This window comes from Lacerta agilis, chromosome 9, assembly GCF_009819535.1.
Source record: "Lacerta agilis isolate rLacAgi1 chromosome 9, rLacAgi1.pri, whole genome shotgun sequence".
Classification (NCBI taxonomy): domain Eukaryota; kingdom Metazoa; phylum Chordata; class Lepidosauria; order Squamata; family Lacertidae; genus Lacerta; species Lacerta agilis.
In genome coordinates this window covers 30,499,364-30,526,247 of record NC_046320.1, presented here as the reverse complement: position 1 = coordinate 30,526,247, position 26,884 = coordinate 30,499,364, and the positions used below count along the sequence as shown (strand labels likewise).

General features: G+C 40.7%; 1 protein-coding gene across 1 annotated transcript in view; it reads left to right on the top strand.

The window, feature by feature from the left end:
- PALLD (palladin, cytoskeletal associated protein) overlaps positions 1-26,884 on the top strand; it is a 207,587-nt gene that overhangs the window by 89,506 nt on the left and 91,197 nt on the right. The window contains 1 exon segment of the mRNA XM_033160304.1: positions 394-727. Within this exon segment, the coding sequence (XP_033016195.1) occupies positions 394-727 (334 nt within the window).

Sequence of the window (26,884 nt, the reverse complement as noted above, 5' to 3'; positions counted from 1 at the left end):
AGAAATACATACAAAAGCATCGGAAAAAGTTGGCGGTTCTCATGCACAGTGATGTTGAATATCTGTGGTGAGTGCTAACACAACTGATCCATCAAACTGGCTCACTCAACCAGTACTGAGCAGTCATAAATCAATTACTGTTCTTAACTGGCAACTAGCTCAACCTACATCATGGACAAACAGCAGTGAATAAATATTCATTAAGGTGATTACATCAGCTCAAATGTGCATGAGAACTTGAGAAAGGCATATGCCTTTTGGCATAGCTGCTATAACTGAAATGTTGACATCACCTTCAATGAACTAATACTGTATTTGTGAGAGTAATTGAAACTATCTGTTGTAGTTACAATCTCCCATCTATATTGTTACCTTTTTCTCCTCCTATTTTAGCCAGTTCTGAAATCTCCAACCATGACTTGCCAATGAGAGAACAGAACGACGAAGACTTCCACCACTTCCCACCCCCACCTACAAACCTTGAGATCACTTCTATTGAGCTTCCTCCAAAGCACTTGGAGAGCCACCAGATGATCAATGCCAGATCCAGTGTAGCAGCTTTTCAGTTACAGCTCAACTCTTCGGAGAAGAAAACCAATGGTGTCCATGCCAGCCGTAGAGTAAATGGGGTAGTTAATGGTGACACCCAAATCGATATATCTTCTCATCCTGGTGGCCTGCTTTCACCTACAAAAACACCACCTCCAGTCCTTGCTAAGCCAAAGCTGTGAGTAATTCTGTGTTAATATTTATTTTTCATTTTATGAAACAACAAAATGGCATATATAGAATCCTAGAACCATTGAGCAACAGACATGGATGTATGCATGTGTAAAAAAACCAATGCATGCTAATGCAGGATAGCGTCTGGTGTGATGGGACTAGGATTAGGGGAAACTTTGGTTCAGTTCTTCATTCAGCTGAGAAGCTTGTTTGATAAATTTGAGCTATTCAGTATCTCTTAACTCACAAAGTTTTGCATGAGGGAAACCATTTACACTTTCATGAGCTCCTTGGAAGAACGCTACAGTAGAAATGGAGCAAGCAAGTGTTATTTTACTACATGTGCTTGAAGTGGAAACCTGCTACCAAATGAAGACAGCTCCAGGTTTGAGGCAACTCTGGGCAAAACAGTTGCACACCCTCTTACATTGGTGGCCCCTGTCAAGGATACCAGGCAGTGAAGATGGCAGCGGCAGTGCACCAGGGGTGCTTCTTAATTTCACATTGTCCAGTAGTGCTTAGTGTAGTCCATTGCAGGGCATTATGGGACCCAAACCCAAGCTCTTGGGGGGTGGAAGGGTTCCAGAGCAGGTATCAGGGCTACTGGGCCCTCCGTAGAACCTTTGAGCACAGTAGGTGGTCTAGGATGCTGAGTGTTGACGCAGGCAGGCCCCGCTGCCATTTGAGTCTTGTACTTGCTTTCATACATGTGTGAAATAATGGCCCCCATGCAACATCCAGTTTCCTCCACATGATGGTCTATTCTGCCATACCCATGTGCATTTGGGTATATATCCTATACTAAGAAAACCTAAGCAGTCATTTACTTAAAGTTCTGCTGTTTCTACAGCTCCTATTTCTTTTCCAGTTAATGTGCCAGGCTGGCTTTATTTTTGTGGTTTTGATCGGCTATAAATAAATGAAAGGGTTCTGGGAAATTTTACCTGAAATAGTAATGATGAAAGCTGGTGTGGTGTTGCAGCTTGGGGGAAACCACTGATAGACGTATGAAATATATATTTGTTCCCGCTTAGTGTGGAAAGAGTGAAAGCACCCAAGCTAACATTTAACTGGATATATATGGGGTATTCTTAAACGTTGGTCATGCTAACAGCTTACAGTACTGTCTTCACTTAAAGGTCAAAAGTATTCTTTTTGTCCATTTTTTTAAAAAATCCTAATTTAATTTCTTCTTGTCTCTGAAAATCAGACACAATAATTTTTGTGGTTATTTGTGAGGTTAAGACATAGTTCTTATGGAATGACATCACCATCTTTCTTTGTGAGCTGGATTTTGAGCACCAGACCTCAGGTACACACTGGAAGGCACTACTGTGCTCAGGCTTAGTTACAAACTATTCTGCATTGCTTGTCTTATACTGAGGTTTAGAAGAGGACACGTTCCAGTTCAAACATGCCAGTGAGATACTTAAGTAATAGGATTACTAATGCAAAATCCAGAAAATGAAAAAAAAACAACTTGAAAAAAGAGGTGATATTTAGGTTCAGTGCAGTAGAGGTGAACAGTTTCAGGAATAGTAGAGTCAATGAGGAGGAGTCTTTGGCAAACGGGATTGTTGGCAGGCCATATTTAGGGGATGCCAAATGGGGAAACCTGAAAATGTAACTGCTGACCCATGAGCTAAGAGTTTTATACTTTGCTGTGAAAGCACTGTGGAAAGAGTGAAATAGGATACAGTTCGGGATATGTCTTAATATTTGCTGCAAGACTTTTGAAGAACAAATCTGGTTATGCATCTTAACCAAATTCTACAGACAACTAGATTTGCCTCAAATTTCAAAACTTGAAACCTTTTTGCATTGTAAAAAGGTAAAGGTAAAGGTACCCCTGACCGTTAGGTCCAGTCGCAGATGACTCTGGGGTTGTGGCGCTCATCTTGCTCTATAGGCTGGGGGAGCCGGCGTTTGTCCACAGACATCTTCCGGGTCATGTGGCCATCATGACTAAGCTGCTTCTGGCGAACCAGAGCAGCACACAGAAACGCCGTTTACCTTCCCGCCAGAGTGGTACCTATTTATCTACTTGCACTTTGACATCCTTTCAAAGTGCTAGGTTGGAAGGAGCTGGGACCAAGCAACAGGAGCTCACCCCGTCGCGGGGATTCAAACCACTGACCTTCTGATCAGCAAGCCCTAGGCTCAGTGGTTTAGACCATAGTGCCACCTGCATTGTACTTGCAAGTAAATGTGATTTTAGGCCAAGATGTTAGCATTGTAATGTGGCTAAGCTATATGACGTCTAGTATCTCTCACCAGTTGTCTTTTTGCTGATAAGCTTGTAGTACATGGTCCTATTCAACCTGTAATTCACATTTTGGTGAGCATATGAGAGCAAGATTAAATGAAAAAGATTGTGTGTGCCATGGCTGGGCATCGGTATTTAGATTATGTTGTTTTGTCTGTGCTCCTCCATTGACACATGCAAGTTACCATGAGAGGCTGTGATCATTTAAGTACATGGCAAGTGGTAGTGGTGGGAATTGTTCGAATGATTTTGTTGAGGCTCATGTTGTAAGCCCCTTTCTAATTCATAAAAAGGCATGTCATATAATTATGATTTATACACAAGCAGTATTCTAGGACATGCATTTTGCATTCTAAAAATCAGATAAGTAGTAAAGTCAAATGTAATGTACTCTCCCAAATGAGTCCACCCATTCCGGATTTAGCAGAACTCAGCTTTTCTGTATAGGCAGTAACTATTTTGCAAGCATCCAATTGGTGTGCAACCACTGATGCATGGGTCCTTTTGGACCCAGAAGAGGGCAGAACGGGGGCGGGGAGCAGGGGGGTTATGTGCACTCTGCTGATGCACATGGGGGACAGCAATGGAACCCCTGCACAAAATGGTCGCAGCCTGTAATATCATCCTTTTGGATTAGAGTATGCTAATGCACTTGAAGAAAAGGGTTAGCTTGTGGTGGTAAAAAGAGGACTTCACACATAATATGTAACAGTAGATGTAGCATGTGGCAATAAAATGATCAACATCACTCTTTTTTATATTCAGAAACCTTTGCATGTAATTGTTTCTTGGCACTGCTGTAAAACCAATGCTTTCATATGCAGAGTTTGTGTCTGCAACCAAGAACTGCTTTACAAGAGAGAGAGGCTTCTAGATTATGCCGTTAGATACAATAGTTCCTACATTGTTTGACCTTCCGGTGCTTCCTGTGTTGATAACTCAGCTGGCACCTTTTAATCTCTACTTGCCTTCACAGATCCATAGAACAGAAAAGAGCTGCCAGATGGGTTGCAAATGTTCTTTTTTAAAAATAAAATAAATCATTTCGCTTTAAAATAAATACTTCATAGATTTTTATTTTATTTAAAATACCTCTAGGTCAACTGAAGGGCAAAAGTCTTCTCAAGGTGGCTCATAAAATAAAATGCAAGCTCTGTTTCAAAATACATAATAAAGGCCAGCAATAATAAAGGCATTCCTCCAGCCTGTAACTACAGATATGTACTACAAATTTGCAATCTAAAACAATACAGCAATTCCATAAAACAACCACAGGAAACATCTCAAACAAATAGGTCTTTAAGACTCTTCTAAATGCCTGTAATGATGAGACACCCACCAGCCATAATGCATTCCAGAGCCATGATAGAAAAAGCTCCTCTCCCGTGTCACTACCAGCCTGACTTACTCTCAGATGCTGGTGTGTGAGAATGCAAGCTGACATGTGTGCAGACTAATACGGGTGAAGGTAGTTCTTGAGGTAACTGGGCCCCGAGCAATGGACTGGGAGGCACACTGGCAACCAGTGCATCTGGTGCAGCATGTGTGTCACTTGGGCAGGCCACCTGATTCCAATCAGAACTCAGGTGGCTGAAGTTTCCAAACTATCTTCAAAATTAGCCCTACAAAGGCAGTAGTCTAACCTGGATGCCACTAGTGCATGGATAACCGCCATAAATCGAGACCTTTCCAGATAGGATCACAGCTGGCATACTAGTCTAAACTGTTAAAAAGTGCTCCTGGCCATTGCAGCTGCCTGAAACCTCCCCAGTTAATCCCAACTCCAGAAGCACTCCCAGACTGTGGGCTTGGTCTTTGAGAGCGCAACCCTCACCCAGGACCAGTGGTAAAAATCCAGACTAGTAAATTTCCATTCCCACAACACCTCCGGCTGTTTTGGGACTACAACTCCCATCATCCCTAGCTAACAGGACCAGTGGTCATGGATGATGGGAATTGTAGTCCCAAAACAGCTGGACGGCCAAGTTTGGCCATCACTGGCCTAGGGTGTCTCAGTGCTGCAAGCAGATTGATTGGCCACATGCTTAGGATACACAAGCTATTTAAAAAAATCAATGAAAACATTTGTTTGTAGTGTTAGCATGTCAGTGGTCCCCTCCCCCCACCTATCAGTTGTTGATAATACAAATAGTTTTTCATTCATATCAGCCATTGCGTGTGATAACTGTGCTTAAATGTGACTGGTCACACATGAAAAGTGCATAGGTAAAGGCTTCCTCACAGTCATTGTCAAGTATAAACAAAATAAAAATTTATTTCCAGTAGCACCTTAGAGACCAACTAAGTTTGTTCTTGGTATGAGCTTTCGTGTGCATGCACACTTCTTCAGATACATTGAAACAGAAGTCACCAGATCCTTAAATATAGTGAGGGAGTGGGGAGGGGTATTACTCAGAGGGTGGTGGGGATGGGTGATCAGCTGATAGGTGTGGAAAACCTGTTGACAATGGCTGCAATTAGTCTTGCAGGGAAAGGCAAGGGGTGAGATGGCTAAAGATAGCTTTGTCATGTATAATGAGATAAGAATCCAATGTCTTTGTTCAGACCAGGTTTCTCCATGGTTTTAAGTTTGGTGATTAGTTGCAATTCAGCCACTTCTCTTTCCAGTCTATTTCTGAAATTTCTTTGTATTAAGACAGCTACTTTGAGATCTTTTATAGAATGTCTTGGGAAATTGAAGTGTTCTCCTACTGGTTTCTCTGTCTTGTGATTCTGATATCAGATTTATGTCCATTTATCCTTTGGCGTAGGGTTTGGCCTGTTTGTCCAATATAGAGTAGAAACAACAACAGACAGTCACGGTATCCGTACCTCAGAAAAAATACAAAACGGTGTATATCACTGGAAGAATAGCATAAACATGAAACTAAACTGACAATATCTTAATGCAAAGGGCATTTATAAATATTTCATCAGAGGCAAACCTATATATGCTTTAAATCATAAAGTGCTAGTACAAAGTGCAATTACAAAGTGCAAAAATACAAAGTGCCATATAATGTTCAGTATAATGATGAAGATGGTATAGCAAATGTCTATCAGACGCGTGGGTCCATCCTCACAATGTTGGGGAAGGTTATGAGGGACTGAATAACCTTCCCCAACATTGTGAGGATGGACCCACGCGTCTGATAGACATTTGCTATACCATCTTCATCATTATACTGAACATTATATGGCACTTTGTATTATTGCACTTTGTACTAGCACTTTATGATTTAAAGCATATATAGGTTTTCCTCTGATGAAATATTTATAAATGCCCTTTGCATTAAGATATTGTCAGTTTAGTTTCATGTTTATGCTATTCTTCCAGTGATATACACGGTTTTGTATTTTTTTCTGATGTCCAATATAGAGAGCTGAAGGGCACTGTTGGCATTTGATTGCATACACAATCAAATACCAACAGTGCCCTTCAGCTCTCTATATTGGACAAACAGGCCAAACCCTACGCCAAAGGATATCAGATTTATGTCCAAAGGATTATTATTATTTTTTAATTTAAGCCTGCTTCCACCATTCAAGCTGCTTTTTCTCATAGAAACAGGCCTGAAGTATTGAGGGTGTGTGAATCCATTTGGAGAATAAACATAATCCAACTTACCATGAGCGTTAATGTTTTTTCAGCTACCTTCTTCTTTGGGAGTTGACAAGAAGGGAGAGAGACATTTTATAAGAGCTTTAATTATCTCTGGTGGGATTTTTTTTTTCCTTTTTGTATTGTCAGTTGGCTCTAGTATAACCAAACTCCCAGCCCAAGGTGTGCACAGTTGACATGTCGACACCATTGTGATTACCCAAAACTTCCTGGAGAAGAGCTGACAGCTACTTTTAAAAAGTGTAACTCCCTCTTTATCCTATTTGTGTTGGAATGCTGTTCCAATTAATCATGGACAGTGTTCAAAAACTGTGTCTGCTTAGCAGTCTACAACTACCTTTCTGCTTGGAAAGGAACAAAGCTGTCAAAACGAGTTGAGGTCTAGATCTTCAGAAATGCTGAGCACACCAGTCTGAAATTAATGAATTAGAATCACTAGATTCTTAATCCCTTTATGTTTAGTCTGTTCCTATGCTTGAAGGTATTACAAATAAACCATTTGGTTTTATTGGTTTTTTTAACCGATGAAGTTGATTCCGTACACCTCATTCTTTGTTTGAGTGTGTATTAGGTCTCGGCTGAACCTAAAATACTAAAAATTAATGCTTCCTTTATCATTTTCTTGGCAAAATGGAGAGGCATGCTCTTAAAGGGGAAATTAGAGCATTAATATTCTTATTCTCTCTCTGTCTCTCTCTCTCTCTCTCTAATCTGTCCGTGTGGTTTCTGATCATACACATTAAATTGCAATGGGCTTGTTGGAGAATGGCATTCTACAAACTAAGATGACCTATTTTGTGACATGGAGAGATTAAATAGCCATTAGCCCAAGTAGAGATGACTCTCTCTTAATCTGCAGACAGTGACTTCATACCTTGTTGATTTAGTGCTGATGTGCACATCCAGAAGCATTAGGAGGTTTCCTGATGAAAGGTTCCCCCAAGGTTGTCCCACAGTCATCATAAAGGAGGACACATGGGGTGACTCCCTGTGTCAGCCACATCAGCCCAGTATGGGGTTACGGCAAGGTGAAACATGCTATGGAAGAAATCTGGTCTAGTTAAATAAGGGCATGATTGCACATTTCCTCTTTTGTAGGGGAGAATTGGTGGGTATGAGGGAGGTTATGTAATATTTCCCCTGTCGCCTGATTGTTCTCTGTAACCTTTCCTTTCCCACCCATTTCTCTCCACTTGCCAGCCCCAAACCTGGGCATATTTCCAGCTTCTGGATCTAGCTTGGAAGACAAGTTTTGGGGAGATCCAACAGTAGCAACTGGCAGACTCACTCACCTGCCCCTGGTTTAATTTGTAATTGGACTTGGCAAATGTTGTGATTCCCATAGTAAAAGAAAGAAAGGAAATAGCCCTTATTATTGTCTTGAACTCAATTACAAGACAAATCTGATCGTGTCACACCCAAATGACTTCATGGGGGGAATGCAAGCAGTCTATTCCTTACTTGCCTGTGAGCTCCCCAACTAATTCTGTCCCTCCCTCTCCACATATCTTGCTGGTATCCCCGGGGAAAGTATATTTCCCAGTGTTAGAGGTGCCATAGGCAGAAAGGATCAACTTTCCTTCCACCACTGAAACAGCAGCCAGATAAGCAGGTGAGAGGGAATTTGATTTGGAGATGGAGGGGAAGGAGCAGATTTCAAAGCAGTTACACGTTGTCATTCATATTTATTCCAATATGGTTTACAAAGCAAATTAAAAGATCCAAGCTGCAGAAGCTTAATTTCAGAGCTCTTACAGATGATCAAGCAACCCCAGAATAGCTTTCCCATCTATTACATCCTGCCAAATGAGGAAAATTAAATCTGTGCATCAAATACACATACATATGTACCTAGTACAATTAGTATTCTTTAGTTTCCATGATCTAAATTAAAGGCAAGGAGTAGAGGTCAATGTGATCCAAGGACTACAGATAAGGTGCTGTTAACTGTTTGCAGCCTGCATGGGACCAGTATTTTAAAAATGCATTGATTTAATCTGTGTTTGGCATGAGTGAGAGAGAGAGAGAATATGGAATTGAGATATTCTGGTGTCATGTAATTCTGAATTTTGGATTTGACAACAACAACAAAATGCTGTCGCTGTACTGACCTTTTTAATAGGTGGAGAGAACTAACTGAATTTCCTGCTTATATAGAATCTAATCTGCAATCTGACAGGAAAAATAAAACGTCCCCATACCGTGGCCATAAATAAAATAAAATAAAAGTTTCCCATTTTCCCAATCTTAAATTTCTCCACATTTCTACAGCTCTCTCTCTCTGTGTATATACGCACACACACATGAAAATGCATTGGTATTTTAGTGCGGATTTCTAAGAAACGTGTCTTTGTATGCAGTTTTAGCTAACGTACATATATTTGCGAGCAATTTCTCTACCTTGAACTTTTGTATGTTATTTTCACTAACATATGTTCATTTTAATAAATGCATTCTTTTAAACCCTGTATTGTTGGAGAACTGCATCACAAAATTCAGAGGCGTGCATATGTTGCAGGGTGGCTGTGTTTCAGTTTTCATATTGTTTTGGAAAGGTGCAAATTACTGGTAAGTAATTGCACCTTTTAAGTGTGACCTGAATTGAATCTCTCCCCCATTCCTAACAGGAGAAGGTAAGTTTTTATTAAGGCATGTAGAAAACTGTTGGCCTATACGGAGATCAATGCTATTAAAGGTATCTGTATTTCTATGGCCTGATGCTTTCCCCTGTATTAATTAATGTATTTTCACTTCTAAAAGAAAGAGTGCTCCTGTGTATTTAAGAATGAAACTGCAGGAAATTCAGCAGATACGAAATCTTCTTGTACTATAGCACTTTGCTGTGCATGAAGCCTGCTAAGTGTCACTTTTGCACAGAGGCATTACACCTCTTTGTGGATTTTTGGTCTATTACATTTAATAGATAAGCAACATTGTACAAAATCAAAAAAGTTACCAATTGGACACATGCTTAAAAGAAAATATGAAAGTGGCCAAGCTGCCTTTAGCGCCAAGAAGCTAAATTGACCTATTTGGTGTTGCCAACTGTAGTCTTAGTCTCGTTCTAAAATGTGCTGATTGTTAGTTGGGCAGGGAAATGTGTGGGTTTGTTTTGTTTTTTTAAGGAAATGAACAGGAAATTGGGAGATTCTGGCTAATTACTGCTTTGCAGAGCAAAGCATTTCACTTTCGAGATGACAGCATTTTTCTAAGTTCTACAAACAAATCAGTTAATGTATATTGATGAGGAATTGATAAGCAAATCAGTCAATGTATATTGATAAGGAATGTCAAACATGCAATGGGGGGAAACAGTGTCAAGGTAACATGAGATTTGTGACCATTGCAATTTAACTATAAAACTTATCTACCAAACAAGGAACACAGCTGATGGGACTTGTCCAAAACATCTGGCAGGCACCAGGTTATCAAATGCTGGTGTAGAGGATTAATGAGCTAAGACTTAAGTACTTGAATGAACAACATGTAGATTTTTTTTTTTAAAAAATGTGTCTTCCTTACTGTAGGAAGGCTGTTAGGAAAGAGCAGCTTTGGACACTAATATTCAACCTTTGCTTCTCTGATAGCATCTTTAAGGGTTAGATCAAAGAAGATATACTTTTGGAGGATCACATGCTTTCCCTTTTGTTTTTTTGTACTGAGCTGTTTTCTGGTCCCAGTCTCTGTCTGCTCCCTGTCTATGCACTTTATCTTCATTTGCTTATTACAAGCACAAAATCTACTGATGCCAACCTCTTTGATTTTTACCCCCCCTACCACTCCTTAGACATACACCTCACTCCTTTACTTTAAAATCTCACTTTTCACTGCAAGACTTGTCCAACTGGTTCTACTTTGTTGTTTGTTCATGAATTTTCAGCCAGCTTCATGTCAGCAGCAAGCTTCATATTGTCCATTTACATCCAGTTTATCTGATCTGGAAAACACAATTCAGGGAGTCTTGTTCTTCTCAAAAGTTGATTTAGTTGCAATCTCCTTTTCTTTCTCTCTTAACTTGTATCCATTTCCCCATAGACGAATCATGTCTTGCCTAGAAACCTATCTGGTTTTTGGTGTACCGATCTATTGTGTGGAGATTGCACAACCATACCACTGCTCTTGAAAATCAATCAGCAAGGTAAAAATTGCTCCATCTGAAACCAAGGAAGGAAGCCGGAAGAACTTGATGATTATAAAAAAACTAATATTTTATAAAGTAAGATCACTGATAGTGGCACAATTAAAATAGTTAAAACAATGTGACCCAGAGAAGATGAGGTGTCTGTAGAGCTGACTTGAAACCAGTGGAGTTTGAGCACACAATCAAAGGCTTGGATAGTCATTGTGATGCCCTCCAGGTGTTGAGCTACAACTGCCATAATCTACAGCCACTATGGCCAATATCTTGGGGTGGGTGGGTGGAGTTGTCATCCAACAACATCTGGAGGACAGCATGTCAATGATTTCTAGTTCAAATTGAACCAATGGCTGTTACACACATTATGGGGAGATGAACCTAGGTTTCTCAAATAGTGTATGTTCAGATGTGAGGCTGCTCTCAGGATGAGATCAAGAGGGGAAAGTTGTGAGAGAAAGATGGGGATCCTGCCTTTATTTAAACACAGGATCTCCCTGACCTTGTGATGATGTAGTTGTAGGTCATCTTTTCCAATACATTGATGGTTGCTGCTCCCGTGCTATATAATATTTCATGAACCTTATGTGTTGTATCCCTACAATCCAGATGGGCTTCATCTACCTATATCTGGACTGTTCACCTCCAGTTGCACAATGAACTTAGTGTTTAGCTTTTTCTTTTTAAGGCATCATATACACAGAGAAGCACAGAGGGGAAAGAGGAGATGCTCTGAAAAGGTATCAGTTCAAGGTGCGTGCAAGAATGTTACTAGTATTTCTAGAAATGCATTCACAAATATACTTCCAATCAGTCTAACCTACCTCACAGGCTTGTGGGGATTAAATGAGCGGAGAACCATGTATACTACCTTGAACAGGGATGCGGGTGGTGCTGTAGTCTAAACCACTGAGCCTCTTGGGCTTGCTGATCAGAAGGTTGGCAGTTAAGATCCCTGTGACGGGGTGAGCCCCCATTGCTTTGTCCCAGCTCCTGCCAACCTAGCAGTTTGAAAGCATACCAATGCAAGTAGATAAATAGGTATCGCTGCAGTGGGAAGGTAAACGGTGTTTCCGTGCGCTCTGGTTTCCGTCACGGTGTTCCATTATGGCAGAAGCAGTTTAGTCATGCTGGCCACATGACCCGGAAAGCTGTCTGTGGACAAACGTCGGCTCCCTTGGCCTGAAAGTGAGATGAGTGCCACACCCCATAGTCGCCTTTGACTGGACTTAGCCATCCAGGGGTTTTACTACCTTGAGCTCCTTGGAGAAAAGGTGGGATGTAATGCAACAAATAAGTAAATAATCAGACACTTTTTAAAATTATGCCTCTATGTTGAGCTTTCCCAAACATAATAACCACGTTATGTTGCTTAAAAGAGCAAACACTAAATGTAAATGGCACAGGGACTTTACTATCTTAAAAACTGAGCCTCCGTCCCCTCCATAGTTCTGCTTGACTTCAATTGAGATTATGGGTTGTGTCTAGCAGTGTCACTCAGCTGACAGTAAGGAATGGGGAGGGGAGCATTGTTCAGTGATTTCCCCCTGTGTGTGCGCACCCAAATGTGGTAAGGAGGGTTACCCAACACTTTGTTGCAGACACAGGGCATGGGGCTGCAGGAAAGAGGAAGAATTGTTGAAAATTGCTTCTCTCTCTGCTCAGTTGACAGAATCTCAGCTAAGCACTGGATACATCCCAATATTTACCCTTCAGTAATCCTGTGTTATAACAAATCTAGATTTATTAAAGGGGCTCTGGTCAAACGTGCATACTTGAAAGGTGAATAAAGGAATTGGCTATTCAAAATTGGCTTGCATTTTCAGCTAGGAGATGTTCCTTTCTCATTGATATTTATGTGCATTGCTAAAATATCTATGTGTATATGAAAAGTATGCATATTTCAATAGTTTACTTTTCCTTTAACTGGGTGTGCCTCCTTATGCTAGTCTTTAGGAAACGTCTACTCGCTATAGAGATTTGACCAAACACACACGCACACGCACACACACACACACACACACACACACACAGAACACACACAAAAACATAGACCTCTTTAGAAGATCTTTAAGGCCTCAAGTAGGGTAATAGAGCAAAACAGGAAGAAAAATTACAGCTGCAATTCTGCTCCTCCTCCCTGGCTCCCCAGACAAAACTAGCTTACCTCATGGACACTAACCGCTGGGATAAATTTTCTCATTGGCATGGAAGAGAAGTAAAGTGGAAACACATTCAGAATCTTTCATGCTAGGGTTTTTAATGCTGATTTTTTCGAATTATAATATGATATCTTCTTTTAAAAGTGCATTGCTCTTTAACTGTCATAAGCTCTTCCACTTGGGAGTGAGTTAGTAGTTTCTAAAATGTATCTGAAGATGCTTTCATCTCCTAGTTGCTTTTTCTTCTTCTTTTTGTTCCACACCCACTGAAAGAGACTTTTCAAAATGAGATCATACGGCACACTTACCTCACTCTAACTAGGGCCATACACTATTCCTTATTGTCTTAGTACTGCCATTTCCAAGAGATGAAAGAATTGGTACTATTAAGCTGAAATAAAGGTTTGATGCTGAAGTCTGTGAGACAGAGTGCTTCTGTCAGACTAGGCAATACTGGATCATACGGTCTAATGCAGTCTTGAGACTGTTTCTTAAAGAATCCTGAACTGTAATTATTAGAAAATGACCTGTATGATCTCTTACTATAATCATTTTTTACTGTGTTGCTAAATAATTGAATTATAATTCAGCGCAAGTGGGCTGCACAGGCAGATCTATCACCCCTCTGTAACTGATAGATTGCTTCTCTTTGTGTGGACGTAGTTAGATTGTGCAGAGAGACCCCTGTTTTAGATTCATTCCTTGTGATGCATCAGAGCCACCGGAACATGACACCTCAGCTCTCTCCAAGTTTGCCCTCTTCCCTTCTTCTATACTGTACATGGCCCTGCTGCAGGTTCCAGCCCTTCAGATAGCAAGGTGGAGGTTTCTTTCAGGTTCCTGCATTTTAGGAGGTTAGATATCTATCTGTCTATAGAGATATAAAATCTAGTTTGTCAGGTTTGGGATGTTGATGGATTGGTGCTGGGCATAATGGTATCTTTGATCTCTGTGTTACTGTTCCTCTGTGTCATAATTCTTTAATTTATCATGATTGTTGCTTGATTCAGTTTGATTCTTTGAGTTCTCAAGGCAGGTTACAAATTAATAAATGAGCTGATAGAGGAAGGAAGGTGTCTTCTACCTATAGGACCTCCTGTGATTTGCTTGGACAGCATATTCAGTGCATGATGTCTTATGGTCACACCAAAGCTATAAAAGCCCTTTCTTTGACCCAGCAAAGACATATATTTTGGATTCATGCAGCTGTCCATAATAGGAGTTTCTGCTTGGCGTTTACATGGTTTTCCCTGTACAGTTTAGGGGCAGCTGAAAGAAGTAGCCCTGTTTTTAAAATGCATGCATTTCAGGCATAACAGACAGAAGAGCAGTGCTGTTCTGAAAATGTGTTTGGGAATGCAGGCTAAAATGCTATTAAGAGCTGTTTAGCATTTTCGGAGACATCTGTGTTCCATCTTGTGGCACTCTTTAATTAGCATCAGTCTTACTGAACTTTACAATTCCATTTGCAGAAAATAGTATCTTGAAGAAAATGACCTCTATTTAATAATTATATATTTAAAAAACCCAGTGGAAAGAGAGTTGATTTAATTTATGTTACACTATTTGATTTCATGTCTCTTTTATTGCCTCACTCCCATGATGGTTCATTTCAGCAAAGTCAGATCAAGCTCCAGATGGCATTTTCTTCTGAGCCTTGTGGCTGTTGATATATTTCTTGAATACCGAAAATGGAAGAAAGATTAACTGAAGATGTGACAACAATCTAGGAAAGAAAAGCCCTCTTGTTTATCTCTCTGTCCCTTTTGGCTTCCAGACAAATAAGAGAGCCTAGTCCCTGCAATGCTGCCATTCGGTTTTGCTCTTTAAGAAAAGAAAGAAAAATCTGCGTTAAAAGATAACTGTTTTACAGTCTTAGTTTGCAAAATATTTAAAATAATTGAAGTGTGAGGTCGTTTCTTCATTTTTTAAAAAAAGATTGCCCTGCTCAAAACAATACATGGATTTTCCCAGAGGAAAAGAATCCTACTGAACGGACCACATTCCCACCCTCCACGTCAGTGTGTAATGCAAGTGCCATTTAGTGTTGCATTTCAGTTTAGAGAATGGCTTTATTTCATTGTGTCATCACTGAATAAAAGACACTCTCCAGAGCCGAAATCCATTTGTGTACGACATCTGGCTCAAAAGAAATAAATCTCATTGAACATACATTGCAAAGCAGAAACAGCAACTGGAATGAAAATGATAGTTCACACATACTGGTGGCTCTGTATCTTGGGAGTGCATGAGTTTCTTGCCAGTTTTGCAGCTGGGGAGGCAGCATTGACTTGAGCCACTCTTTGAGATACTGATAGACTTGCCTTCCACATGGAGATGTGCATGGTGCGCCTTCGCATGACAGACCTAGTGGTGTGTCTGCATCCTCTTCAGGGGGGTCGCAGTGCCTAATGTGGAGGGAGTGCCATTCCATTTTTCTTCATGTGGGTCATAATTGTGGTGTTTGTGCTCCTTGGAATAGTTGCGAGAGAAAACCACACACAAAATTGAACCAAGGTTTAAGTCAGAAACCAACAAATTTATGAAGGGTATCTTACAAGTTTCAATTCCAATCCAAATTCCAAAGTGACCTTGCATTAGCTTTTGGAGGTATATTTAGGTAAAGGTAAAGGACCCCTGGACAGGTAAATCCAGTCAAAGGTGACTATGGGGTGCAGTGCTCATCTCGCTTTCAGGCCAAGCTGTCCACAGACAGCTTTCCGGGTCATGTGGCCAGCATGACTAAACCGCTTCTGCCACAATGGAACACCGTAACGGAGACCAGAGCGCATGGAAACACAATTTACCTTCCCACTGCAGCGCTACCTATTTATCTACTTGCACTGGTATGCTTTCAAACTGCTAGGTTGGCAGAAGCTGGGACAGGGCATATTTAGCACATATCTGAGTAGGGGATACTTCCAGATAAGAACTGTAATAGAATTGTGGTATTTTTATTACTATTATCTATTGTGGGGGACATCTGTTGTAAGCTACTTATAATAGTTGGCTGGTTGGTTTGCTTTTAAAATATGCTATAAATAACAAAGCAAATTGATTACTAATTAAAAACAGCAACTAGTATGGTTTAGCGTATTTATATTTATCAAGTATAAATGAGATTAAGAAACAAATCTCAGTCTGCTTCTCTCCTTGAACTTTTAAAATAGCTTTGATCATTTATCTTCACATGGTAGGATTCAATATATCCTTGATGGGATTGCATTCCCCCTGAAGGATCGAGTGTGCAGCTTGTGGGTGCTTCTGGAGTCAAGGCTGTCCAGGTGGTAACACATTTGCCTAGGGATTTTTTTACCAGCTTAGCATTGCAGCTGGCATGCTGGTTTATATGTTTAAACATTTAAAAATCGGAATAAAATGGCAGATGACAAGACAGTGGGGCTAGCAACTAAAGGCAATTCTAGAAGATCTGCTATTGTAAAAGTAAAGCCATTAAAAGGCTCGAGAGAACAGGATGGACTTTGACTGGTGCCTAAAGTAGAGAAAAGTGTGGTAGTAAGCAAATATAACCCAGAGAGGAAGTTGCATAGTTTAGATTCTGCCATATAAAAATCCTCTCTCTCATAGCTAAGTTCCAAAAGTGAGAGTGCTTAGAGAATGCCTCTAAAGAAGGCAAGTTCATGAACACGAACAGTTTGCTTTCCTTACCACTGAATAATCATTGACTGCCAGCCACAGACTCTGTGTGTTTTGGAGAAAGCTTGCCTGGATTGAAGATGTAGCTTCCAGGTATCCTTTGACAATATTGTTGGGTGGTTTTTTTTAGCCTGGTTTTCAATTTAGGAACCCTGGATATGAATTTATAATTGAAGTTCTAAAAGTCAATTTGGATTATTATTAGTCTGTTCCTTCAACCAGACAAAGGCTTTTAATTTCTTCTCTTGCTGCTCTTGGGAGAACCATGTTTTGAACAGGGACAAAACATCTTTTACTGCTCTTGTTTATGCTTATTATGTCTGCTTGAATTTGGCAAAGAGGTGAAACAAGAATACCGGCCAGCAGCTTGGTGTGCTTGGCAAAGATTAATGGCAGAAATTGCTGTGGTGGTTTCTGCCTATTTCAAGGGCTAACTTTTTAAACCCTTGTGCCTTCTATTATGCTTCTATCCACAATCATTTTCGCAATAAAAACATCATTGTCTCCTTGCTTTCCTTGTTATGCAGAAAGAGAACAATATAGAAAATAATTAACATTCCTTTCCTAAACATTCTTGGCAGCATATTTCTTCAAGCATGGAGAGCACAGCCTTGCCAGTAAGAAAACGAAGGTACATGGAGTATAATGCTTCAGCTTGTTTTGACTATTTTGGAGAATAGACATCAAGTGAGAAGGCACAGAGAGGCCTGACCCTCTAACCTCCTGCGGCGCTCTCCTTATCAGTTCTTTGTAGAAGACCACCAGGGTGCATGAGTGACTAAATAGAAGGTGGCAGGGTGTGTGTGTGGATTTTGCTAAGGCTCCCCTTGCTGTTCTTGCAAACTTGAGTGTTGCAGATTCACCTTTGCAGAAATTTACACCTGGCCAGTAAATGGGAAGTGGTCTGCATGCCGTCTAAAGGGTCATGGCTGAGGTATTTCAGAATGAAGGAAATACTTTTTTAAAGCTGTGATGAGGAACCTGTGGCCCTCCAGATGTTGTTGGACTCCCAGTTCTCATCATCCCTGACTAATGGTGATGTTGATTGGGGCTAATGGGAGTTGTTTAGCAGTATCTGGAGAGCCATAGGTTCCCCATCACTGAAACAGATTTATATCCAATCCTTCTAATGTATGTGCACTAGGAAAGGTGATTAACAGCAATGTCACATTGCAGTGTCATAAAATAAAATAAAACTACAACAGAGGTAGAGACCAGGGGTTTATAAAACAACAGGTACTTGGCAAGCAGAAGAAAAATGTATTTACAAACTAGCAGAAGCTAATGTAGAGGGACCTCATGGAGCAAGGTATATCACACAATTTTGGTGCAACCACTGAGAAGACACCATTGCTTACTGCCATCAACTGTGCCTCCACACTGTGTGCCAGGGAGACGCATTGGTGGTGTGTCCTGGCCAGCTTCCCTTGGCATCTCGAACCATAAGGGTTGTAAACATTGCCTCTTAATAGCTTATGCAAAATTATTTTCATCTACCTGTGGTCTGTTTAGTCCTTGTTCTCCTCTTCTTTTCTCTGTGGCTGTGGTGGGGAACCTCAAGCGCATGGGCCAGATTAGGCCAGTCAGGCCATTCATTTTGGTCAGTAAGACCATTTTTGGCTGTCCACACCGACCTGTAACTTATCTGATACCGTATGACGTCAGACATAGGACAGATGAAGTGGCTGCTGTAAATGAATAATAGAGAATATTAGAATACACTCCTGATTGTTACTTTGCAGCTTGCATTAGGTGTTGCTTAAATTTGATGCCAAATGCAAGCCCTGTTGCTTTTGGAGTGGGATTGGATCTAAGTGATGGCCCTTCTTGTCTGTCAATTGTGGACCATAGGAGGCATGGCACTTTTTGATCTGGTCCCCCAGATGGAAATGGTTCCCACCCCTGCCTACGAGTTCTCGCTTGATAAACAAGCAGAGGACTGTGACTGGCAGGCAGCCTAGAAATCCTTATTCTAGAAAAGAAGTAAAAATAGATGCATAGCTGCCAACTCCTGATCACCTTAAGGGTAAGGTATTTTGGTTGCTGTTGTTCCTTGCTGGTGGAACTTGCAGCAAGATGACATCTTCAGAGGTTAAACAGAAAGTACAGCAGAAAAGGAAGATCAGTTTGGCCCAGACTGGATATAAATGCCCAACTATAGTTCACCAACTTTGTTCTGGCCTTAAAGAACTGATTTCCCTCCTCTACCTTATCCCTCCTGCTTTTTACGTCTTTGTAGAACTTACAGTGTTGCCTTCTCTTTTTAAGTGATGCGAACTGCATTGGGAGATGACTATTTTCTGGAAAGTTGGATAAAAATATAGTTAGTATGTAAGTAAACAAAGGAATGTCTGGGCCTTAAAGAAGCTCTATTTCCACGTTCAGATGCTTTATGTTAAATCGACTCATAATCCTGTGATCTAGGAATGCAGAGAAATGAATGTTAATTTCTTATTCCTCGTGCTGGATTGTATTGTGACATTGCACAAATACTTTCTGTTTAAAGTGTAGAGAATTGTCAAAATGTCATAGCTTTTGTTCTTTTCATTTAAAACGTTTCGGATCCATTGTGAATGGCGTGACTTCATCAACCACACAGCTAAAGGATAAGGGAGGGCATGAAGGAAAGTATGGAAAGAAATGAAGGGATACAGCCTTGCCTCCTTTGATGTGGCAGGAACCTTTTTTTCATATTAGGTTTCCTTTGCCAGCTCTCAGCAGGAGAATGTATGCATGTCAAATCCTTTTCCAAACAAGCTTCATTGATTCCTGCCAGAGAACCTTTTTCTGGTGGGGGAGCCAAAGTTAACCCCTTTTTATTTTGCTGCATAGCAACTTTATATAAACAGTGCTATATTGTGACTGAGTACAAATGCAAGACTTGCTGAAAATAACTAAGTGCACAAGTTTGCTGTGGGTGTTGGGCATGCAATATTTTATTTTTAATTCTAAGTACATTCCTCCAGTGAGTTCAAGATAGTAGTACTTGTTTGGCATCTGTCACTACATTTTCAAAGATTTGAAGCCTTTTCTTTTGCACATAAAGCCTGCAGTTTCCCCCTTCTAAATCCTCCTTCCTGGTGTACATACGTGCACATGCTAATAACAATTACTATTTAAAGCGCTATTTATTGCCCTCATAACTTGGGGCTGTGCTGGATTTTATAAAGGGCACTGGCCTCTTTGATAATTTACAATATATTGGGTGTCTGTAAGGCACTGGGTTGGAGCCAGAGCTCTATGAATAGAGTTATGCTCACAGGATGTGGTGGCCCTGTTTCCATGGCAGTAAACCATAGTTAGCAGCTTACTGCGCTAGGCTGTCCTGCTTCTCCCCACTTAAGCTGAGGAGACGCAAACCATGATCCCAGGCTTAACATTGCATATGAATCAAATACCATGGCTTGTTTCGCTCCTAACAAACCTTGGCCACAAATCATGGTTTGTTAGTAGTGAAACAAACCACAATCCCTTGTTTAGACATGGTTTGTTTTCTCCCAGCAGGAAGACCAACGCAGGAACAGTTTACTTGTGTATAGTAAACCATGGTTTGTTTACCATGGTGTGCAAATGGGGACTAGGTATATATATGGCAGTGTTTGCAATAAAAATGGTCCTTATTTTCTTTTAACTAAAAATGCAAAAGCATTTTCATTCTTGCTTTGATTCTCCCAAATTCCTTGGCAAGGAAGGGGTGCATTTTTATAAGCTCCTTTGAAAGAGATATGGAAGTGGAAAGAGCTAGAGAACATAAAGAAGTTTTCAAAAGAACAGTCTTGAACCTGACACAGTTAATTAGTGTGGCCTACAAATGTTCAGAAAAGATTCTTTTAGCATGCTAATAGAAGTAGAAGCCAGATATTTATTCCTTTGCAACCTTTGACAACATGACACGAAACAGTTGTGTGTGGGGAAATAGTATTAAAAAGATAAATTCTTTGATCATTTCTCTTATCTGTGCTTGAACATTCTTTTAGATTAGATGTGGGCACAATACAGGCCCTCGGGGAAACTTGTTGGATGTTAGGTGCTCATTTTTAACATGTTTTATACTTGCAGATAAAAGCACAAACATGTGACTACAGAGTGCCCTAACCACTTAAGAGCCAGTACGCAGCTATAAAACAGCTCTCCAGTATGTTTTTTTCCTAAATCCTATGGTTTGTAAGAATTTTTCACAATTCCCAGGTCCTGGTTTATATCTTTAATATTTGAATTATTAATATACATGATTCTTGCAACACAAGATTTACTGCAACCTCCAATAAACCATGAAGCATTAAGAAGGCAGTCACACACATCATCTTGCATGATCACTGCTTATGAAGAGGTATTAGTTCAAAAGACTACATACATCTGAGCATAGGTTGCTCAGTCTGAAGCTTGCAGATGTGCATGATTTTATCATTACTGTAATAACTTAATGACAGTAGTAATCTTTACCCCTTTTCAGATATTCTAAAACTCACTAATGGGGATTGATGTTGTAATGACGAGCTGTACTCTGACCTCCAGTCATTGATAATCCCTTTATAAAGAGAGACTGCATTCAGACAATTATATCTCTGCTTAATATCTTATATTGCTGGCTCCTTTTGGCCATGCATACAGCCTCTTCACACTTCTCTTTATGTAAGGCAGCAAACAAACTAGGAAGTCTTCCTTTTAGCTTATATAATGAAACAGATGTTAACAAGGTGTGCTACACCATTAACTTTACTTGTTTCATTAGCTGCACGTTTTAGAAAGGTGTGGGATTGTTACCTCCTGCATTTTATTATTTTCAATAAAAACAAGCTAAACAGTACCCTAGTGTATTTCAGTGTGACTTTACGCAGTACCTCAGATCTGACTTGGATAATTAGAAATTATTGTCATAAAGAAAAGAGGTTGATGGGATGACGGGATGGTTGAGCCATTCTCATCTCAGCCATCTCTTCACCCCATTCAGCCTCTTGACAATCATCTCTAATTATTGCTGTCAGCAAATGGTGAGATTTTCCTCATGCAGTGCAGACATATATCTGTGCCCATATTTCTAGGGGAAACAGAATGGCACTATAAATTCAGTTTCACCCTGGATGAGCTGTTTATATTGATTATTTTGTGCCTCCCAGAGTAGCAAAAAAATAGCTCCCTATTTCACTTGGAGCACCTTTAATCTTAATTAGTATTGGTTGGGTTTTTTTTTTTTTACACCATATCTGTAAAGATGCTGCTTCTTTTCCTGTGCTTCACACACCCTTGACTTCAGATAAGCACAGTTTCATGAACTGCATGCAGACATTGTTCTAGTAGTACTGCAAGAAGCTTAAGGCTTGAAGGATCACATTGTGGTTTTCCAAATGGAACTAAATTATGCTGATGCTGAGTTTCCACTTATGTTTTTCTCTCATGGCTCCATAGCCATTGCTTTCTTATGAAAGCATTTCAGAGCATAACTGCAGTATGCTGTCTAAGTACCGGTACATCGTGCATTCATTACTTCCAATATGCCAGTAAATACATTTTTTTTAATCCTTCACCATAAGGGTAATTAAAACTGTTACTCTGAAAATGACAGGTAAGAGGTTTATTGGAGCTACATTTCATTGGGTATGGTGTGGCTTGTGTTGAGCTGAGTGGGCATTTTACCAACTGCCCTCCTATACCTAGCACTGACTTTGTGACTTAACTATAAGATTCCAAGAGACTCTTGCTTAAGAACTCAACTGGCTTCTTGGATCATCAATTCAGGCCCTGCTTAGCATTATTTTGCAAAGGTCCCACCAAGCAGTCGCCAATAGGTGGTCCTCCAAGAATTGGCCAGCGGTGTGCCAGCTTGTCTCAATCTGCTGAAATACAGAGTGAATACTGTACATTTCTGTGCTGCTACTTACTACACTTAACTTTGTAGTTTGCCATCATGGCTGGAAACTCTTGCCAGGCTACCATAATGCCTCAGTAGTCACCATGACCGAAAAAGCTTGGGGTGGAATTTCTACTCTTTACCAGAATCAAGTGCCATTGAGTAAACAGAGTTCTGAAACTTGCAGTTGTTTACCAGCTAGACTAAAAAAATCCTCTAAAGTCTTAAGGGTTTTCATTAGCATACTGTAATTACCATGTGGTATAAACCATTGATAGTAAGGTTTTTAACAGCAGTCAGGTGCTGATGTTTTTGCAGCTGCTGCTTCAACGTGATTTTATTCTTCTTTGGGCTATGTCTGTACTGTCAAGGATTTCATATTTGATGTTCAGTTTCAAAGCTTGGAGAAGCAGGAGCAAAAACCCAGAAAATGAGAAAATGTTGTTAGCCAGTGCTATTACATGATTTAATTCCACAACTTTCATTTCTCAGATTTATAGTCCATGTATCTAGGCCACAGCGCTCTGATAGTGGCTTACCCTTTTTTAAATCGAATTGAATTCTCTTTACTTGGTAAATAGTAAATGCAGCTGCCAGTAAGAAATTAAGAGGGGTTGCCAATCAATGTGATGCTTCCCTGTGTAGTTGATTGCATATCATGTGTCTGCATGTTTGGGAAGCCTGTGTGACTTGGGGAGGTAAATGTGAAAGTCTGCTGATTCTTTGTGTCTTACTGTCTGTTGGAGGTCTGCAGAGCTGTTTTGTTTGGCTCATATCTGGGACATCATTGCATATGTGGGAATCTGCATGAAAGACTGGATGGATAGTTGGTCTATACTCAAGCTGTGATGAAATTCAAGGAGAAGAATCTGTATTGTCTTTCCAGAAGATAAATATACCATTCCAGAAGATATATACTATGTAACATTCCTTGCACTGTAAAAAATGTTTCATATAGTCTTCTTCATTATGGGCCAGAGAAAGCTTTTCATGTTGCAGGGAAAAGGCAGAGGCAACTTAATTTTCAAAGTGTCCCATAGCACTTCAAAAGTGTGGTACTGATTTCTTTACAAAGCTTAATTCCTTGCTGCCTAGGAAGGTTTCTGTAAGAGATTTATTCCTGGGTAAGGCAACACACTGCACTGGTTTGGACATAATGCTAAGCTGTGATTTAGTTTTGCAAGAATTGGTCAGACTAAGCTTCAGGCTTGTCTGTGTCCTTCTCTTCCAGCATGGATTTGAGGAGAAGTTCAGAAGCTCTCAATTCCATTTAAATCAGTGGCAGATTGCTATATCATTAAAACCCAGACCAAACTGTGGCTAATCTTAACTATGGTTAGCAGAAACAACCAATCTCAAAACTAGTTGATGAAGCTGGGTTGTCTTCACTATTGACCGCAGTTTAGGGTTACTGTTGACACGCTATACTACAGAAGTGGAAGCTTTCAATCACTGTCTCTTAACTTCACTGGAGAGGTGAAGGAAGAGCATGTAAACCTGTGGCTCATTTAGGCTCATTCATCCAAAACTATGGTTAAGAGTTACATTCAAATGCAGCCCATCTCTCATGGCTTCACTTCAGTGGCTTAAACTGGAAGAGGGAGTGGGCTCCGGTCACCTGGGACCATGTGGTCTTTGATTCCGGCTTCTTGATATGCAGTTAAAGAAACCCAGTTCTCCCTTCAGATTCCTGGCACCGCTGGTCTAGGCACCATAGTGCACTAGAATGGCTGTAGCATGTCAGCTTTGAATTGAATTGTACAAACCAATACAAAATAAACTCTCTTCCCCAGGGTGTGCATGCTTGTTTGCTCATGTATCTGCTTAGAAACGGAACAAAATAGCACAACCTTTCCATTTTAGCAGCAGGGACTTTTTTGTTGTTATTAAAAGGGGGAGGGGAAGTAGCCAAAGGAAGTTCACAGCCACTTTGTTTTAAACTTTTTTCACCTCTTCTGTGTAAACTATAAACTATTAGTTCATCTCTTCGATAAAATTCCAGACTTCTGTTTACTGATGATCTGATATAATTGACTGACTCAGATTTTAAGTCTCTGATGGGAAGTCGTAAAGGGAAGCAGGGCTTTGCTGTGTAATGTCCTGCTAATCCATCCTTGCCCTGCCTTCAGAGATTGCTACATGGGTGGCCATGAACACATCTCACAAATCAGAAAAGCTAACAAAAAGGCCCTTAAGGACAAGAGATAAAAGACCTCTGCTTTTGCTGTGAGGTAGAGAAGGATATAAATGGCAATTTGGACACCATCAGGTGCCCTGTAAGCACCAAAATATAAATAAGGTGTATATGAATGCACCCCTTTTAGCCCATTTTTTCCTCTCCAAGCGCAAGCACACACACACACACCTGTCAATTCAAGATAACCAGGTGTCAGGAGCAAGAAAATGATACTGTGGAAGTTGGACTTAGCACTTTATTAGCAAAAGCACGATCTGTGCAGATATGTCAGGCCTAAGGAGCACAGCAACTCATCTTGCCTCAACGAAGCAGTTACTGAGACTGCTGAGTCCCTGCCTTCCCACAGCTGCCTAAGTCCCCTACACTTCACGAGTTTTTTCCCCAAGCAATCAGAGACTACATTTGCAACCCTTTTCATGCCTCTTCTGGTTCTGGGAGACCAGGGGGGAACAGTGCTCGAAACTCCCATTGCTCGAGGCTCATTTTGCAACAGGGAATTTCATTGGCATGAGCAGTTTCTGCAGATTAAAACTGCAGAGTAGAAGAAAAGGAGGACCTTTTTCTGCCTTCCCACTTCTCGCTTCTCTCTGAAGACTGGGGAAGAGACCCTCTTAAGAATATTAGGGGGGTGGGCAGGGGAGGGACTAGACCATGTGAAAAATCAACATAATATTTTAGCTGCTGTTTACTCATTTTCAGCTTTGTATTCTTGTCACCAAAAAAGCGCACCTAGACATTCCATTGTTGTGCCCATAACCTTGTCACAGCAGGAGGGGGAGACACCCATGACTCTTCCGCAGCCTGAGTCTTCTCTGCCTCTTGGGCTTTCTCCTACCACCCTCCTGCTTCAGCTTCTGCCTCTGATTCAGGACTTCCATCTGCCATGGACTCTACCAGCTCACTAAGCCCGGCTACGTCCTCAGTTTCCAACACCTCTTCCCAATCTTCTGCCTCTGACGACTTATTGTTGCCCCTCCACCAGTCCCTGGGCTCTGAGCCTTCTTCACTTGGTGGTTCCTCAGCTGATCCCTCCCACCATTCATCTGTGTCCAACCAGTCCTTGACACCAGGTGCCTGAAGTATAGGTCCACACAAGCACCCTTGAGTCTTTTGCAGCAGAAGTGGAAACCCCTTTTCAACTCAAGGACCACATTCCCTTCTTTGCTATCTTCTGGGAAGCACATGCCAGCGGGTAGGCCAAAGTCAAAAGTACAAGGCAAGGAATGTGAGTTTTACCTTTGTACAGTAAGCTAGTTTCTGTACTCACACCCTTCTCTATCCTCTGTCCAGCCAAGCAAGAAGCAAGTGTTTAAGAACTCGTTCCTGCCAGACAAATGGCACTCAAGGTGAATATGTGGCCTAAGGAGTGAGGGTGGTATGGAGTGTGCTACAGGCCAGATACTGCATTTCGCCCACAGACCTGGGGTCCCCCATTCCTGTTTTATAAAGCAATATAAGCCTCCTCAAACTTTTTCTGGAGTTTCCTGAGTGTTTTAACATATAAATCTCTTTGTCGTTGCTTCCCCTCCATCCCCAAAAGTACATTCAGCGCAGTATGTTAAAGTAATTTTTATTATTCGAGTCCTGAGGCCTTCTGAAGTGACGTAGGATGGTAACCACAGATGGGGCCTTTTTCAGGTGTGGAAATCTCTTTTTCTGGTACCACCACTGGTTTCTTTTCCACACATAATGAAAACATTTTTATTAGTCCAGACCTTTTAGCTTTGCATGTGTGTGATTATACAAGTTTTGTGATTGTTTTTATTGCATGTTGTTTTATCATTTTCATTTTGTAGTCGACACTTAGTGGTGTTTTGGCATTAAACTATTTAGGCAAACAAATAAATAGCAAACTCTTGAAACAACAACAACAACGGGCATTTGAGTGGAGTTGGGGCAGAGATCAGACCAGTTCACAGAGTGAAGTCAAGAGAGTTGCTCTTTTGGGTGTCCAGGGAATTAGCCCAGAACTGCCAAGTTTGATAACGTGGACAGTTTTGTGAGTGTCTTTTTTAATTTTAGGCTTTCTGGTTGCTTATATAGCAACTATGGCTGTGTATAGGCTACACTATAATTTAAGGCACATGATTTCTCCCAAATAAAATTGGGAACTGTAGTTCCTCCCCCCCCAGCTACAATTTCCAGAATCCTTAACAAACCATAGTTGCCAGGATACTGAGTTTAAAATGCATAGTGTGCAGTGTAGCCTGGCTCTGAAGAAGAAAAACAGCCCTCTGCCTGCCCCTGCCTTGTTTGGCATCCCTAGTTTCATGA